The sequence below is a fragment of the Rhopilema esculentum genome, chromosome 19 (genome assembly GCF_057945365.1).
Source record: "Rhopilema esculentum isolate cy_ngs chromosome 19, ASM5794536v1, whole genome shotgun sequence".
Classification (NCBI taxonomy): domain Eukaryota; kingdom Metazoa; phylum Cnidaria; class Scyphozoa; order Rhizostomeae; family Rhizostomatidae; genus Rhopilema; species Rhopilema esculentum.
In genome coordinates this window covers 6549607-6568091 of record NC_142833.1, presented here as the reverse complement: position 1 = coordinate 6568091, position 18485 = coordinate 6549607, and the positions used below count along the sequence as shown (strand labels likewise).

Here is an 18485-nt window from a genome sequence, read left to right as displayed (position 1 = left end):
TGTAGAGTTGGTTTTTATTCCAATATAATGTTTGGTTTTAGATCCGTGCCAAAACACCAAATGCAAAGACCATAAGATCTGCTTGCGGACCTCTATCAATAGTTTTGAATGTATTTGCCCTCGATGCCGCCCAGAGTACAGTTTTGTTTGTGCTGATGACGGTCGAACATACGCAAGTGAATGTCACATGCAAAGATATGCGTGCCAGGAGACTGTGACGCTTTCAAAGTCATCTAATGGAGCATGCAGTGAGTGTGCTTAGCTTTATGCCATAACATTTAAAAAAAGCCTCAATAAAGCGGGCCACTATTGGACCAGATTCATTGTTTCGCTTTAATACGCTTTTATCAGTCTGTTTTAATAACGTTCAATATGTTTTCAGTTTCAATAAGTTTTCTTGTAATAGTACTTTGACATTTGTATACTCTGAAAAGTTTTAGCATGTTAAGCAAAAATGTAAAGTGTCAGGCGAATTGCTTAAGCATGTCTGAGAATTTTTTATTTCTTCAAGAGCGTCTTAAGAAAATTCAATAGAATGATCGTAGAAACAAATTTCTTCCTCAAATTGAGTTTTTCCATATAACCATCAATTTTCTATATCAGCAAAGATTTTTCCACTGTAAGCTTTGCCAACTATTTCGTCAATGTATATTTTTCTAGCTATCGCTGGCATTCAAGACATGGTGTTTGCTGTAGATAGCTCCTCTCCAGATAGCGTACTAAGACAAATGAAGCTGTTTGTAAAAGAATCATCAAGGCCATTTGATTTTTCAAGTGGAGCATCTCGCGTTGCCCTTATTGAATACAATTCAGAGGTCAAGCAACGTCTAGGCCTTTCGTCTACCACACAGTCAAAGTTTTCATCAGAACTGGACAATATTCGAGCACAAGCAAGTAGCAGTGACTTGCAGAAGGTGATCCAGCATATTCAGGATAACGTGTTTCCACGTTCGTCACCAAGTCGCCCTGGAGCAGTTAGGATAGTTGTTTTGCTCATGAACGGTGATTTGCCAGGAAATGACATCAAGCCACTTGAGGAACGGCTCAAAGCAATGAAGGCAGCTGGTATTCGTTATGTTATTGTTAATGTAGGTAGCACAACAAGTAATGGCAGAATATTAAAAGATCTTGGCAACAGATTTGGTGAAGTTATCTTAATAAAAGAAGCCGAAAATGTTCCAGAAGCCACACCAGTGGTACTGAAATCAGCAGCTGCCGTTAAAGGTAGGTCCTCCAAGGAAAGTAGGCAACAGTTCACTTTAAGTGTGCTTGTATGAATATTTTTTCAGGGAATTTCACGTCGGAATTACCCAAGATCGCAATAAAAGAAACAGGAAACTAAACCAGATTTAATGTATGCACACAAAATACCATACACTCCCCTTTAACGTTACAACTAAAAGGGTTAAAGTTGTGAAAATGGAAGGGACATCTGAGGAATGAGGAAAGCCAACATCCTTCAATTCTTTTTAAGTTAGGACTTCAAATGGTTGCCCATCTTGCCTTTTCATCACTACAAAATCTCATGAACAGCAGTAATGAGCTATTGTCTTTTGTAGCTTTGTATTACAATTCAAATCCATTTAATGGTATTTTTCCCAACTTAAAACTATTTTTTATACATAATTATTTATAGTCGATGGCGGATATGGACCATGGACTGCCTTTACTACTTGCTCGAAGAGTTGCGGTTTAGGAGTAAAAAGACGAACAAGACTTTGCAACAACCCAACACCTGCATTTGATGGAAAAGATTGCAGCCAATTTGGTGCTCCAGAAGAGATCGCAGCTTGCAGAATCAAGCAATGTCCAAGTATGTTTTAAGGGTTTTATATCTTAAACGGAGTGGATATCGTTCTTGTTGGTAGTGAACATCCTATACACCAGACCTGGGCATCTTATCACGTTTCTGTGTGGTCAATCAGAACATGAACATTTGTAGGAGTATTTTCCCACTCGATCTACAGAACAATTTCATGTATTTACATAAACGTGTAGGTAGTATCTTTATCTTTCTAATAACCAGTAGCAGCTAAGATACAGCTTTAATGTGTGTTTTGCCTTCTACAGTAGACGGTGGCTACGGTGAGTGGAGTAACTACAGCCCCTGCAGCAAATCCTGCGGAGGAGGTGTGAAGAAAAGGGTTCGTGCATGTGATAAACCTGTGCCTGCGTTTGGTGGAAAGGACTGTTCTGAACTTGGCCCAGCCAGCGAAACTATTTCCTGCAATGAACAAAAATGTCCAGGTATTGTTTTAATCGTAAATCTTCTCTCCAGTGATGGGTTGTATTTGAATCTTTTAGATTATTCCTCGATCTTAACTGTATTGTATGACTTTGCGACTTTAGTTTTGTGTAATATCAAAGAAAGGTGGCTGTTCCATCTTGCTGTCAATGTATAATTTGGTCACTTTTCGGCTCAAGCCTACTTATAGAAAGTTGCCAGGACCAAACATCTTAAGCATTGACAATGTCTGGGTTTCTTAACTGCCAGGAAAAACTGGCATTAATTGCTCGTTGTAGAGCAACCTCAAGCTAGTTTATGTTTTAGCTTATCGTTTACTTGCTTTTGTTGCTTATTGTCACATGTACATAACTTTGGTTTATGGACCAAGTCAGCCAATTTCGCACAGTTTTCAAGGTGATTTTCAAATTCTATTTTAGCAGCATTTTTAACGAATGTGCTCAATTCTGGAAATTGAAATTTTTGTTGGAATCTAGTCCAAGAAATTTGCAAATAGAATCTATGAACTGTACCTAAAGTAACAAAGTATTCGTACCTTTTACATAGTTGATGGTGGTTATGGGGCATGGGGTAACTATTCTCCTTGCTCAAAGACCTGCGGAGAAGGTAAAAAGGTAAGAAGGCGACAGTGTGATAACCCGAAACCAGAATTTGGTGGACAGAACTGCACTAAGCTTGGACCAGCAGACGAAACAGTTACGTGTAATCTGAGACCTTGCCCAGGTAAGTACTCTCGTAGTTATTCAACTTTACATTTTCTGTTTCATTTTTAAAGCTTCGATTGCAAAGTCTTTCAGCCAAAGGAATGGGGGAGAACTTGTTGGTCAAGCCTTTTGTCTTACAAAAAATATTCAATAGTCTGTTGTATGAAAGAAAGTAACGTCACTTTGCGGTAGTCGTTTGGTTAAAGGCAGTGTGTCGCGCTGTTCATTTTGTTGAATTTCGAGGGTCCTCGAAATTAGAGAAGCGTGACAAATTAGAACAACTCATCGTTAGCATCATTAAGCGTCCTTTGATACGAAATGAAATATAAATTTTGTTCTTTATTTCGATAAACCAATGAACGGCGCGACGTACTGCCTTTAACGCCAATGGGCTAACGTCGAGGGGTCGTTTTCCCATAACTAATTGATTTATAAATTATTTTATCTTTGAGGTTTTTTAGTGTAAAAATGTTGATTGATTCAGATTTTTCTTTGTCTTTGACAGTTGATGGTGGCTATGGTGCGTGGAGCAGCTATACTCCCTGCAGCAAATCATGCGGAGGAGGTGTGAAGACAAGGGCTCGTGCATGTGATAAACCTAAGCCAGCGTTTGGTGGAAAGAACTGCTCTGAACTTGGCTCAGCCAGCGAGATTATTCCTTGCAACGAGCAGAAATGTCCAGGTATTGCAAGCTTCTTTTTTTGATACAGTGTTTCTTACATGGTCTTGTTCAATTAGTTGTTTTCTATTGTTTCTGCAGGTTTATGATACATAACATTGTATTATCCGATATTATTCGAATTTTACATATGAGAGCCTACCATTTAGTTATCATTATTGATCGAAATGAAAAAGGTATATATGGGCAACCAGTCACCATGATTCAAACTGTATTAGTCTTAACTAAGATGGTTCTATCTTTGCCTTCTAGAAAAAGTTGACATTGCTATACTGCTTGGCTCATCAGAACCAGATTTAGAGTCAAAGTTCAATGCCCAGAAATCCTTCACGAAGTCATTGATTAAGAAATTAATCATTACAAGACAAGGAGTTCTGCCAGCGTTTGTCTCTTACGGCCCTGAACCAGTCATCAGATCGAAAATTGGAGAGCTAGCAGAACAGCAAGCTGTTCTAAGATTTATTGACAGGATTCCAAATGCAAAACAAAGCAGCAATATTTCTAGTGCTCTTGGGGTCATTGATCGCATCGTGTTCTCAAACCAGCAAGGCGCGAGACCAAATGTTCCAAAGTCCATTTTGGTATTTGTCGACAAAAAGAACATTGGCAACGAAAGAGTGCTCACAGGGCTGGCTAAAAAGTTTAAGGATAAAGGAACAAAGTTGGTGGTCGTAGGACTAGGTGACGACGTGGATAAAGATGCATTGAGACCTTTGGTCCACAACAACGGAGCCATTTTCTTCCCTCCAGCATTAGCAGAGCTTGACAGAGTCATCCAGCCTGCTGTAGCTGCATTGAGTCCAGGTTTCTTCTAAAATACTTTCTTTTCTATCATATTTCTGTATCTATTTGATATATATATATATATTTGTCTTTCTAAACTGTTTTATTATTCCTTTGTACTCTTTCATGATGACTAACATAAAGATTATTTCAAGTTTCTTTTAAGGTTTGTTGTAAAATTCTGAACTGCAATGCCTTAGCGTCAAAGTGGAATTTTGGCTTTGATAATTTTTATGAAGATTTTAATCTAACTAATGCTGCATTTACTATTTATTGCTTTACCTGATACCTAGGAAAATAATTTAATTTTTGTAAATAGGCTGTTAACTTCAAATAAATTCTAGTGAAAAATAGGAATGGTAACTTTTTCAAATACAATAAAGAGAGCAGCTGTCTACCAATACATCCTTTTCACGCTTTTTTACTTTTCATTCAACGGTGCTTTTTATTGGCGTTTTCTTTTTCTACAGAAATTTGCTGGAATACCAAGTGTGAGTTTTATTCAAAATGCAAAGAGAAGAAAGGGCAGCCTACGTGTTTGTGTCCTGTTTGTGATGAGACTGAATATGCACCAATTTGTGGAACTGACGGTCTGACATATGCAAATGACTGCTACTTGAAGCAAGCATCTTGCAGAATAAAAAAACCCATCAATATTGCCAAACATGACGCTTGTGGTAAGTATTTTATACACAAAAACAAGCGTAAGGACAAACAGAAATTTGCTTGAGAAAGTGCTCTTTCAAATTAATGCATTCTTTATTCTTTTGAAGTGACTTGAAAATGAAGAATTGAGAAGGCTGCTGTCTTTAAAATGTGCATATTTATGACATCTTTGAGTAATAATTTACTCCTTTAGTCACTAAGAAATAGACATAGCACTGAACGTCTTGCCTATGTTCTGAAACTTTTACTCATTGTTGACAAATTGTATCAGGTTTGGGAGCTCAGCAAAATGTACCAGTTTCCTCCCCATTATTGTATGCAATGGTTCCAAGATTTTTAGGAAAACATTGTTTTCTTTTAGCGCCTGTCTATTGATAAGTGTCAAACTTTGGTCATTTTTCAGTAGATCCTCGATTAATTTACTATGCTAAATAGTTAAATTATATCTTGTTCGTTTGCAGGAATCGATGAAAAGATGGATGTAGTTTTCGCAGTTGACAGCTCAAGAAGAGTGGATGAGAGGATGTTTGTTAAAATGAAGAAGATGGTGAAAGCTTCCCTTAGAAGCTACAAGATCGCGCCAACTGAGACCCGAGTAGCAATAGTAACTTTTGGTTCCAAGCCAGAAATTAAGGTCAATTTGATTAATGGAGTTGATCGTGGTGCTGTTGAAAAATCAGTAGACCAGATTGTAGCTATTGGGGGCCCTAGAAGAATGAATAAAGCAATGCGCACTATTAGAACAGACATTTTTGAGAAAGAAGAAAATAAACGAGGAAAATCAAAGAAAATGCTGATTTTGGTGACAACTGGGAAGAACAGCGGTGATGGCTCTGGTGAGCTGCCAAGCGTAGCACGTGAATTACGAGCTGGTGGAGTAGAGGTGATAGCGTTGGTCATAGGAAAAGAGAAAGATGCTCGAGAAATCGAGATAATCACTGGCAAGAAAGATAATGCAGTATATGTTGATGATATCAGCATGCTGCCTAAATCCATCGGTGCTGTGGAGGCGAAGACGAGGGAGGCTGGTGGTATGTACAATAAACTGTTTACTACTTCTTTCATGAATTTAGTTTCTAAGGATTTGAGCAAGGTGTAATTTCCCTTCCTTCTTTGCTTATTTAAATAATTTTTCTAAATTTTGGACTTAACCTTGCTTATTGATCACAACTACATGACGCCTAGCAAATTTAGTAAATATTAAAATTTTCTTTATCTTTGAGAATCAACGTTAGGTTATTATATGTTGGAGATATTTTAGCTACCAGTCTTGCATTTACTGCTTTTTTCTAAAACGATGCAAAAAGTGTCATCTAGATTCCAAAATTTCTGTTTTACTAGTCTGACATAAATGCTGTGAAGGTAACGGGGAAAAGATATAGTAAAACTCTCTAAAAGTTTTGCTTAGCGTAGAAGCAAGAGTATTTATTAGCTATCTAATTTGACGCAACTGTTCTCTCGTCAGTATATTGTCCAGTCAAATGAAACTTGTGAAGGAACCAACTTTATTTCTTATTTAATTTTTTCTTACTAGCTGTAAAACCAAGCCTTGATCTAGCCTTCATCTTTGGAGCAAGTGGAGTAAACAGTATTGAAAGTTTTAGAAAACAAAAAGATATTGCGAAACATCTTCTTTCTTCATACGATACTTCGCCTGGTAATACACAAGTGAGCGTTGTTATCAACACACTTCCGACTACAGCAGATATCAAATTTGGACAGTTCTATGGAGCAAATCTCTTAGCAGCGATAGAAAGGCTGCCTAACACTAAAACTGAAAGTTTGTCAGACGCATTGCATTTCGCAAATGATGATTTATTCACACTGAGAAGTGGAGCAAGACCTGGGTTCAAAAAGAGCCTTGTTGTTTTTGTTAATGACGATATTAAAGATGATAGCGATGGATTGTTGACAATTACGAAAAATATCAAGGCCAACGGAATCAATTTGATTATTATCAACATGGATCCAGAAGCCAATAAAGACAAGATGCAAGCTATTTCTGGGTTGAATAATGTCTTCTTTTTCCCACCATTGCTAGAGGAGCTAGATTTAGCTTTGTATCCAATCATTCGGGCAATATACCCAGGTATAGATTCATATTTTTTTTCTCTATAAAAGGTTTTAGTCTATGATCGACCATCAGATGTTTTTTAGTCGAATACCTAAGAAGCATTTTTACCCAAAAGATTTAAGTAGCGGTTTTCTGAAAAGGCGTGAAGTTTAAAGAGAGGACATCTTAAACAGTTAAACAATCTTAGATTTTTCGCTTACATAACTTCAAAGAACACTATAAAAAACCTCTTAATATGCAAAATCAGCTAGTCGAGAACTGGCTGAGATATGGCTAATGAAAGATCTGAGGTTTGCGAGAGGATTTCATCTAAATTGGCTTTGTTCATAAAAGTTATGAATAGAGACCAAATTACAGCAATTTGATGGGGGAAAAGAAGCTTGTAACGCATTTAACTGAGTTACCACATAGAGAGGTATTTTGTGATGTTCTTTAATACTGTGTGGTTCAAATAACGACGTTCTAGATTGGTTTTCTTTAACGTCATCACTTGAGGACTAATTTATTTCTTTACACATACATAAACCACCGTTTATGCAACTTTGTAATGATGTTTTTTTTATTTATAGACCCATGCCAGTCAGTTAAATGTAAAGGATATAAGGTTTGCGCTAGAAGATCTTTCCAAACTCACGAATGTGTCTGCCCATCATGCAGCACAAGGTATAGCTTAGTTTGCGGTAGTGATGAGACAACCTATGCAAGTGAGTGCCATTTGCGAAAGCATGCTTGTAGGACACAAAGAGTCATCAATGTGAAGAAAGATGGACCTTGTGGTAAGCAAAGCTAGTATTGGTTAAAGGTAACTTTAAGGTTTCAGTAAAAATAATAGATATCAATGTCATTGTGTATATAAACCCTTAACCCTTATACTTATGTTTAAAAAAGCTAGATTATATAAAAATTATGCACTAGAGTTTCTTGGATGCAGTTATAAGAAATATATTGGCAAAAAGTGAAACTATGCTTGAAGAAATGCTCCGCGTCGTTTCCTTCTTCCCTGAAAGCTTTCTTTTCCATTCACAACCGGTGCTCAATGGACAATCAATTTTGATCGAAATGAATCCAAGATCCAAGTTAAAATGACGAAGGTTGCTTGAGTTCTTCTATCTATGAATTGAATGAGGGCATGCTTCATTTTTCCTGTGAAAATGGTAATGACATGGTTTTTATAACCTTTTTACCAACAATCGATTCTTTTTTCAGATACCACTGGTCTTTTGGATGTTGTATACAGCGTAGATGCAACGTCTTCAAATGATGATCTACACGAAATGAAAAAGCTTATTGATAATGCAGTTAAACCTCTCAATGTTGATAACGGAGAAGCAAGAGTAGGTCTTGTCAGCTTTGCAAATGTTCCAACCATGCTTGATGATTTCACCAAAAACGATAAATCTAGGCTATCTCTAGCGTTGGATTTTATAGAGCAGGCCCCAACCACAAGAAAAGTTACCGGAGCTCTAGCGTTTGTTAAAGAAAAGTTCTTTAACCCAACTGTCACAAGAGCGCAAGCAAAGAAGCTGATTATTATGTTTGTCAATGGAAATAAACAAGTTCCTGATACATCAAGACTGGAACCAATGCTGAAGTCATTTAATTCATCAAACATCGGATATATTCTCATAAGCAATGACAGAGCAGGCATTTACACTGTTGCACTGAGACGAGTAGCTGAAAAGTATGGAACAGTGATTCGAACTGTGTCAAACAGAGAACTACCTGACGCCCTGCCTGCGATAATCGAAGCTGGCGAAAAAGAAAAGGGTATGTTCTGCTACTCTCATTATCATGCGTAATTAAAAGTAATTGAAATAAATCTGCGTTCGTTAACAATCAGCGCTCGGTTAAGAAGCTTTTAGTTATTTCAATTTAGAAAGAAGATCATTTAGAATCATTTCAACATAGTACAGAATTATTACTGTAAGAAAGAGGCTGATTTACAGAAGGACGTTTAATTGTTGCGTAATCTCCATAAAACCAGACTAACGATACCTATGAAGCAAATGCTATCGTAATTTTAATGCATTTTTGTGGTTATTATTATCTTCTCGGTTAGAGTTTGGTTTGCTTATAGTTCTTCAGAAACATTGCCCATTCGTTCTATAGTATTATATTGCTCTTGATATAGCATGATTTGATACGGCCAAGTACACTAAGGTGATTTGATACAGTATATAGCCTGCTGTATTGTGTTTCAATATCAATAAGTTTCTATTTGCGTTCCAACAGATCCTTGCGAAGGTGTGTCCTGTGATTTCTTTGCATCATGTGTCAATGGAAAATGTCTATGTCCAACTTGTGCCGAACACCAGAGATATGACCCTGTATGTGACACTGATGGACTGTCCCATGCTAATGAATGTTACCTGAAAAAGGCATCGTGTGAGCAAAAGAAAGTATTCACAATATCTCAGAGAAGGGTTTGCGGTAAGAAATCTATTTTTTTCTATTTGGCCATGAAAGGATGCAATGATTACCACCTATGGCTTACATCATATATGTATTCAAACTAATGAATCGAATAATTTATGGGGCTTGGCTCAAGTACCATTTGATGAGAAGATAAATTCTTAGCTAATCTCTAACGGATTCATTGTTGTAATTATGGATATCCTGATTTGAACTAAAGTATATAATGTCGAAATTATTGTACTAAGCTAAAATTTCTCCCCGTCGTTGAATAGTGAGTTTGATGACATAAAAGCACAGAATATGAAGACAATTTCCTTCACAGTTATATACTTGATTTTTTATTGACTTACACCTTCCATGCTATTATCTAACCCTAGTCGAGGGCGAAAGAAACTTAAAATCCTACTATGTTTTTAGGTGTCTTGGACAAAATGGATCTTGTCTTCGCAATTGACACATCTTCCAGGTTTAATCGAACGGAGGTAACAAAAATAAAAGAGCTTGTTGCAGCATCGATTAAAAGCTACCAAATTACACAGCAGCTTGCTCACATTGGTTTGGTGAGCTTTGGCAGTATTGCTACTTTGGCACTGCCCTTAAGAAATGGTGTTCAACGTCGTAGTGTGAGGACAGCCCTGGCATCGCTCTCTGAAATCAGAGGACAAACGTCTCTCAGTGTTTTGGCGCAAATGTTAGAGAGAACAGCTTTCAGTTCAGCATACGGTGCGCGGGCGTCAGCGCCAAAAGTTGTTGTCATTATAACGGATGGAAAATCAGGCGTCTCTGATGAAGCACAGTTCCCCGTTTATGCAGCTTTGCTCAACAGAGCTGGTATTAAGATAGTTATCGTTGATATTGGTGGGAATGCCAAGACAAGTCCACTGAGTAGAATCCCTGAAAATCCAACTAACTATATACCAGTTTCTAATGTCAATCAGTTACCGGAAATATATGGACTTTTAGAGAGACGAGTAGCTGTTATTACAGGTAATTTTCAAACCAGGGTTTTCGCTTGATGGTGTCAGTTTTGAAATTTCTTATTCAAATTATTCAAATTTCTTATTTCTTATTCAGTTGATACTTTGAGAATGCAACTCATTCTATCGTTTGTGTTAGCAAAAAACTTTCTGAAGTAGTTAGCACAAGTTTTTAGTTGGAATTGTATTCAAATTTGATTGAAACTATCCTTGAAAGTGAATACTGTTTTTTGCTATTCCAAGCATCGTTAATGCGATCTTTAAGGAATAACGCGAGGACCGGATATTTTGCATCTAATTCATTCTATATTAAATGATGATTACTTCATTGCAGATAAACGCTCAAGGCTTTAGTTGTGGCCGACTTTGTTGCCAAAAAGCAACAGCCACAGTAAATTGGCTTTTAAATTAACTCTTAACTTGTAACTTCATTTTTTTAGCAAAACCAGAACCACTTGATCTCGGTTTCGTTGTTGGAGCCACTGGTCCAGAGGCATCAAGTATTTTCCAAGCTCAGATTGGTTTCCTAAAATCTCTTCTGTCACCATATTCTGTGTCAAAATTACAGACGCAAGTTGGCGTTATAACGTACGGTAGAAAAGCCGAATTGACATTCTCTCTCAACAAATATGACAGCAAATCAGACCTAAGAACCGCACTGGAGAAACTTAGAAACCCTGGAGACGGCACCAATATTGGGGAGGCATTGCAACTAGCCAGGACAGTGCTCTTTTCTGAAGAGAATGGCGCCCGTCGTGGGGTTCAAAAAACACTTGTGATATTTCTAAATGCAAAGATCGATGAGAATAATCAAGATTTTAAGACAGAGCTACAAGCCTTGAAGAATGCAGGAATTCGTGTGGTGGTCATTGGAATCGGTTCAATTGTTGATAAAAAACAGGCCAGAGAGATAGCATCAGCAAATGCTGTGTTCTTTCCTCCTATGTTAGAAGAAATGGATCTATACCTATATCCTGTTTACATAGCAACTCTTAAAGGTTTGTGCATAGTTTGTTAATGGTATTCTTCAAAGACATAGCGGGATTTATCAGTAATGCCAAAGGGAAAGTAAATATTAGTTGATTATTTTCATTCTCGACACTGCAGTTCTTCCGGATGGATGCATTGTATGATGATTCTAAAACAGAGAATGCAAATTTTTTGCCTGGTTTCATGAATGATTTCATGAATGAATTTACTCTGAAAATTGTTTTAGTCAACCTGACATTTATCTTAGAAAGTGCAACTTAGTCGAGAATACGGTTCATTTCTTCCAAAAGAATTAATGTGACACACATAATCAAACATAATAAATGACGTCATCCCAATTTCATAAATTTCAAATGCAGACTACTTTCTTTGCAGATATTTGCGCTGGCAGAAAATGTCATCGTCACAAAGTGTGTGTTGAGTTGCCGGACAGACGTGCTGGTTGCTACTGTCCGAGCTGCCAAGATGTTTATAAACCTGTTTGTGCAAGTGATGGAAAGACGTACGCCAGTGAATGCTGGATGACTTACAAGGCCTGTGCATACGATCTAGAACTGACAAAATCGTCTTCAAAGCCTTGTGGTATGTCAAAACAAATACCAAATAGTGAATTCATAATTTTAACAACAAGTCTAAAGAGTCGATTGATTATTACAAATCCAAGAATATCCAGCAAGTAATTTTGTTGATATTTCACGATAGTTAAAAAAATGTAGGTAGTTTTTCTTCGTTTGCTTCCCCATGAACAGATATTTGTCTTACCCTTTTTAGTCCATTTCTGATACTCGCAAGTCTCATAGTAATTGTGTTTTTTCATTTGTAACCATTTCTTTTTAGCTGTTGCCTCATATGCTGATGTCGTGTTTGCTGTTGATGGTTTAATCAAACGCCACGAACTGATTAAAATATCAGAGTTGATTCTGGGGGCTCTGCAACAATATAATCTTTCACCTACAAATACCAGAGTGGCATTGGTACAATATGGAAGCAGAATAGATGTATTGCATTCACTCGGAAACCCAGATTTGACTGCTATTCGAAACAAAGTCTATGGTTTTTCCAATCAAAAGGGACAACGTAATATACCAAACGCTCTGAGCCAAATAGATTCAAATATCTTCCAACAAGCTGTGCGTTCAGGATCTAAAAAGGTCGTTTTCATGTTTGTCGCTGGGCCTAGTAGTGAAGTGAATAAACAAGAGGTGGACGCTGTAGCAAAGACACTCATGGCAAAGAACATTCAAGTTATTTTTGCTTACATTGGTGACCACGACAGCAGCATGTTGCAGCCTTTGGTCAGACAAAAGGAAGATATTATGCACGTGTATCCATCCTTTGAGATTCCTTTCGTCATTGATCCTGTCCTTAGAATGAGTGGTGTAAGACAGGGTATGTTAATGTATAACTTATTGTTACCCGCAACATAAATTTATATCTCATGACACTAAGGACCTTCAATCTATATTCATTAAATAAATCAAAAAATTCAACACATAACGCAATCAGTGCTTGATGTGGATCTTCTGATTTTCTTTCTTGGTCAAATTCACATGAAGCCACATCATCTGATTCTAGATCCACCTGACTAAAAAATTTCACAAAGCACTTAGAGAAGAACTCTTTACTGTAATATTCTTTGCTGAAAGAGAAATGACTTGAATCGATTGAATGCTTGAATAGATTCAACCTGTCATGAGATAATATCAGCAAAAAGAAACAAGAGGAAACGCTGATAATGTTGACTTTGTTCAGAATTTCAAGGTCAAAAGTTACAAATCCTTGATTTGTAGAGGTACTTTGTAGCCTTACTTTTGAATGTAGACAATTATAGTTTGTTTTGAGAAGTTTCCATTTATGCCTCTCCTTATCGATAGTCTTTCTGTTTAATAGTATAAAAAACCGTTAAAACGCTTTCAATAATTGTTTTTATAGATGAGAAAAAGCCATGTGAGCCATCTTTGCACTACAGCTTTGCAAACATATCAAGGAATATATTTGTCAGCGATGACTCAGGCCATGAAAACAGTGGATCGATACAAGATGAAGCCTCCTTCCTAGCCAACATTGGGTATTGCATGTCAAGTGCGCAGCTGAAGAATGGCATAATAAACATCAATGGCGCTAACTTTAGGCCAAAACCAAGCACTGCAGTGACAATCGCCGCGTGGGTCAAATTGGATAGAATAGGCCCAACTCATGAGCTCTTTGTCACTATAGACCCTGGATGGACATCACAAAGGCTAAAGACGATTTATAATTTCGAGATAAACGGCGATGGCTCTGTTCAATTTACACACAGGTATGTATGGTAAAAAGATTTTCTACAAGTGATGATAGATAATATGCATAAATTTTATACATGATTATGCAAAGAACTGTTAAAATGCATAAGCTCTCGTTTTTTGATACATATACTTAGTGGAAAATATCCTCCCAGTTTTTTAATTGAATTGCTCACATTCTTTTAGGGGTGTTTTTGGCAAAAGAAGTGCACCCGCTGTAAGAGCAAACGTCTGGACCCACGTGGCTGGAACGTTTGACTCTGCTACTCATGAAGTTAACATTTATGTAAACGGCACGAGATTAACACGATTCATGAGGTTTGATCCAACACAAGACAATCTTCTAAGCAACGATTGGAGTGAGCTTGCCGTGATTGGGCGTCTTGACTATGGCACCGCAAGCTCTACAAGAAAGCTAGAGGGACTCATTGATGAGTTCTACATCTACCCATGTGCCTTGTCAGCGAAGCAAATTGTGGAGCTCAAAGATAGAAAATGCGACGAAAGTAAGCTAGTTTCCATTGTTTTTTCAGTTTAGATAAATAGTTTACTCAATCTTCTAAGAATGATGAAATATCTAAGTATTTTCGACAAAAGAGGGCCTATGGTTGCTGCTTGAACCATTAACGACAAGAATGTCATTCATAAGCAAATATGGTTTTTTTGTAAATCAACAATAAATCACGAGACTTATCGTGGCTGTATTCCCTCGGTAGCTGGTTTCCTTTGAACAAGCGCACAATTTCGTTAACTGTTTTTATTTCCCAATCCCCTAACTATTTCTAATGAATTATTTATCTTAAGTAAAAGAAACTCTTGATGATTAAATCGTTGGAATTTCTTTCTTAAAGGACCAAGAGACGCCTGTGCTAAGAAGGTTTGTAGTTACTATGCCACGTGCAAAGTAGAACCAGATGGAATTTCAACGAAATGTGTATGTCCTGAGAAATGTGGAACTGTTAACGATCCAGTCTGTGGAGACAATGGTGAAACTTATAAAAGCGAATGTGAATTAAAAATGGCCTCCTGCAGAACAAAGCAGCCTATTGCTATTGCCTCGAAGGGAGAATGTGGTACGTTTGCTTAAAGAGCGTAACATTCTGTCTGAATTTGTCGAGTTGCTCGTGATGCTTTAACAATTTTCAAAACATTGTTTAGACAATATCTAATTGTTATGGTCTCCTTACTTCCCCTATTGTAGGCTACCCAGGTAACTCACTGCAAAGAAGAAAAAAATTTAAAGCGATTTGCTTAAGACGTAGAAAACGTGCTAGGTTTAAAAGTTTTGGATCTATCAAATGATCTTTGATTATTTATCCTCTAGAATACAACGCTCACTTTGGTGGATCATCTCATCTGCTGTTTAGCATAACTGGTGTGAACGTTAAATCAAAATTTGATATTAGCTTGAAACCTGAATATGGAAATGGCATTCTCTTTTACATCGGTGCACGAAACGATGGAAGAGGCGATTTTGCTTCATTGGCTCTTGTGGATGGATTTGTGGAATTCAGGTAATTATATATCTTTTAACTGCTAGAAGATATAACGAGGGATTGTAAATTGACTGTAGACTATTTTAATGCAGAAGACGTCAACGGCTTTCGTAGACTGGTACCTTCTAGGCTATGTGGTAATCTCACTCTTTCTAACTGAAGTATGTTAACTCAATGAGACTTTGATTATAGGTTTTGAAGATTGTAAAGAAAATAACAGAGTATATTGAAATGTCAAGGTAGTTGAGAAATAGGATTGCATCAATATTATTCATAATGAATTCATTATCAAATAAATATCATTGATTAAATGTGGCTGCATTTTAGATACGACCTTGGACAAGGGCCAGCTCGTATTCGTTCTAAAGAAAAGTTGTCACTGCATAAATGGCATAACATTGTTGCTTCAAGAATCGGTTTTAGAGGAGAACTCAAGATTGACAGCCTTGCATCAATCAAAGGACAGCCTACACGTGCAGGATTGACTCAGTTGAATGTCAACAGAAACTTGTATTTTGGTTCGGTGCCAAGCATTTCAAAAGGGTGAGTATACTCAAAGCATATGTTAGATCACTTGTTTAATTTTTTATCACGTATTTACCAGAGCCTTTATTATATTTGGCTCGAGTCCATATCTCTCTGGGAGGGATATGATGCTTCTAAAAGAAAGTAGATATATCATTGAAAATTCCAATTTTTGGAAACTCTGATATAGAATCTGTATCGAATGAAATACATTTTTGTAGGCAAAAAGAAAACGCTGGAACTGACATTGGCTATCGGGGATGCATCCGGAAATTGAGCTTAAATGGAAAGGACCTGAGTCTGAAGTACCCTGGACCAGATGTGAAGGAGCAAAACAATGTTTCACCAAATTGTGGAAAAAGTCCATGTTCCTCTGTTCCATGTCTCAACGGTGCTGCGTGCATTGTCACTAGTGCCAATACATACAGATGTCAATGCCAGCTTGGGTTCAAAGGGACTAAATGTGACGACAGAGGTACTTTTTACTTCTCTTCTGCATTCGTTTCACTTCACATACTTTCATGCTTGCGATTTGCTTGGACTCAAAAAGACTTTGTAAACAACTTTAAATATAGTTTTTTAGAAAATGTCTTGGCATTTTTTTGATTTCTTCGAGTAAAACTCTAAATTTTGTCCTAGACAACATTTTATTGGTAAATCCCTATTCTCACAGTACTTGTTGTAATTATTGAGGCAGTGGAATCTAAACAAATTGAAAAAATGAAAAGTACAAATGCTATACAAAAATATTTAGTTGCTCCAAGGAATTTTTCATCATCTCGTGAAAGTATCAAATCAAAATGAGGCCAATTACTATTTTTCTAGTATACACACTACCGCCACCTCCTGCGTATTTCAATGGGAAGACTTCGTACGTCAGCTACCAACAATTGAAAGATAATAAGCGTTCAATGAAATTCGCAATGGAGTTCAGAGCAGAGAAAGAAAGCGGCATGTTAATATACAGCCAAGGACCAAAGGGTGTAAGAGACTTCTTCATGGTTGCACTGGAAAATAGGCACATTGTCGTAAGGTAGATACAAATATGGTTTTATAGTATTACTTTAAGTACTGTCTGTATTCAGTATCTGGAGTTATTGATTGTTGTATTGTGTTCCTTTATGATACCAATCCATATCTAGTTATATTTCTGCAAATACATCAAATCGCTAGCACCATGTAAACGTTTTAACGTGCAAGCTTCGCATTAAATCTAGTCCCTTTTAAAAGTCCTCAGAATTTATTTTGTTAGACATATTCTGCTCAGACCATGTAAATCTTATTCCAAATGATGGATATAGCTTGATTTACTCGTTCAATCAATTTTCTGGCACATGTTCAATAACAATATTATGGAAGACAATAGTTTGAGGGCCTTTTTGATATCATAATGTTTTGCATGCAGAAGTCTTTTTATCTTCAAAACACAAGCATTTGATTTTATCTTACTCTTAATGGCATCTTATCTAAATATTAAACTGAATGGATTTTGTCTATAAACTCAGCTCTGTTTTGTTTTTCAGATTTTAATTCCTTTTCTCATCTCATAATATTAAACATCATCATTCCATGATCAAGAGATCAAAGAGATTTAATTTTAACTACCAATAACATCTTCATTGGTTTCTTGTATACTTCATATTCTTTTCTTCCATGTGGAGGAAGATTACTAGTTGTGTGTAAAATATTTGAGCTTCCTTTCTATTTACCGAACAGTTTTTTATAACAAAATGTTGCCCTTTGCAGCTACGATTTGGGTGATGGGAATATAACGACGAAAAGCGAACTTCGTATCAGAATGAACAGCTGGGTATTTCTTAATGTGACAAGAGACAACAAAATTGTTCAAGTCTTGATAAACGGTCGAAGAGTATCCAGGGCAGTTTCGCCTGGCCAAAAGACTATCTCAAATTTGCATACGGTCATGCTTATTGGTAAAGCAGAAAACCTTATTAAAGGAAAGAGGTAAGGCTTATTTGAACGAAGATTTATTAGAGTGCACTATTCCGCTATTTGTCTAAGATTTCTATTTCACTTTTTACTTTGGATAAAGTGGGTTGCTTTTGACATGTTCTCGGCTGGTTTAAGGTAGATCTTCATTTTTGTGATGAATTTAGGAGTTTCCTAGCGTTTCTGCAAGGAAAGTTTGTTAGAATAATTATTTAGAAGTTTGGGAATCGACTACCAGAGAAGTAAAACCTTTCTCTGTAAGATCTCCTATGTAAGGGACACTTGTGGAGCCAAAATTGCAACCCATGGATTTTCATATAAAAATACTTGTACAACAATCATCTTGCATTTTCCTGTGTTGGTACAAAAAATATTTCAAATGTTTGCCAAAAGAAGCTTATTCCTTATGAGGACTAGCAAGTTAGAAATGACGTTTGAGCAGTTGGCGACATGAATTTCAGGTGAAGACAAAACACATTCACTGATGCATGATCTTTCTATTATTTATAGGCATCCTGTCCAAGTTCACAGCCCATTTAAAGGATGCGTCAAGCTTGTAGTTGTTGATGACGAGCGACTCAGTTTGCGCAAAAACGATAAATATTCCATCAAAATCAACGATATTACACGATGTGCAGGTATGTTTTTATAACATAAAATATGAGGTCGAGGATACCTTTACACTTTTCTCAGAATGAA

At 36.8% G+C, this 18485-nt stretch overlaps 1 protein-coding gene across 1 annotated transcript in view; it reads left to right on the top strand.

Annotated features, from left to right (window-relative positions):
• LOC135688513 (uncharacterized) overlaps positions 1–18485 on the top strand; it is a 150374-nt gene that overhangs the window by 128963 nt on the left and 2926 nt on the right. Inside the window, exons 126-151 of the mRNA XM_089114194.1 lie at positions 42–248; positions 661–1224; positions 1637–1813; positions 2071–2247; positions 2792–2968; positions 3455–3631; positions 3881–4432; positions 4882–5088; positions 5539–6108; positions 6612–7166; positions 7721–7927; positions 8358–8918; positions 9384–9581; positions 9984–10553; positions 10984–11541; positions 11909–12115; positions 12371–12922; positions 13466–13832; positions 14002–14321; positions 14667–14888; positions 15140–15329; positions 15639–15854; positions 16058–16311; positions 16662–16869; positions 17583–17801; positions 18297–18424. Coding sequence (XP_088970320.1) covers positions 42–248; positions 661–1224; positions 1637–1813; positions 2071–2247; positions 2792–2968; positions 3455–3631; positions 3881–4432; positions 4882–5088; positions 5539–6108; positions 6612–7166; positions 7721–7927; positions 8358–8918; positions 9384–9581; positions 9984–10553; positions 10984–11541; positions 11909–12115; positions 12371–12922; positions 13466–13832; positions 14002–14321; positions 14667–14888; positions 15140–15329; positions 15639–15854; positions 16058–16311; positions 16662–16869; positions 17583–17801; positions 18297–18424 — 8340 coding nt within the window. The remainder of the gene's footprint in view (positions 1–41; positions 249–660; positions 1225–1636; positions 1814–2070; positions 2248–2791; positions 2969–3454; positions 3632–3880; positions 4433–4881; positions 5089–5538; positions 6109–6611; positions 7167–7720; positions 7928–8357; positions 8919–9383; positions 9582–9983; positions 10554–10983; positions 11542–11908; positions 12116–12370; positions 12923–13465; positions 13833–14001; positions 14322–14666; positions 14889–15139; positions 15330–15638; positions 15855–16057; positions 16312–16661; positions 16870–17582; positions 17802–18296; positions 18425–18485) is intronic.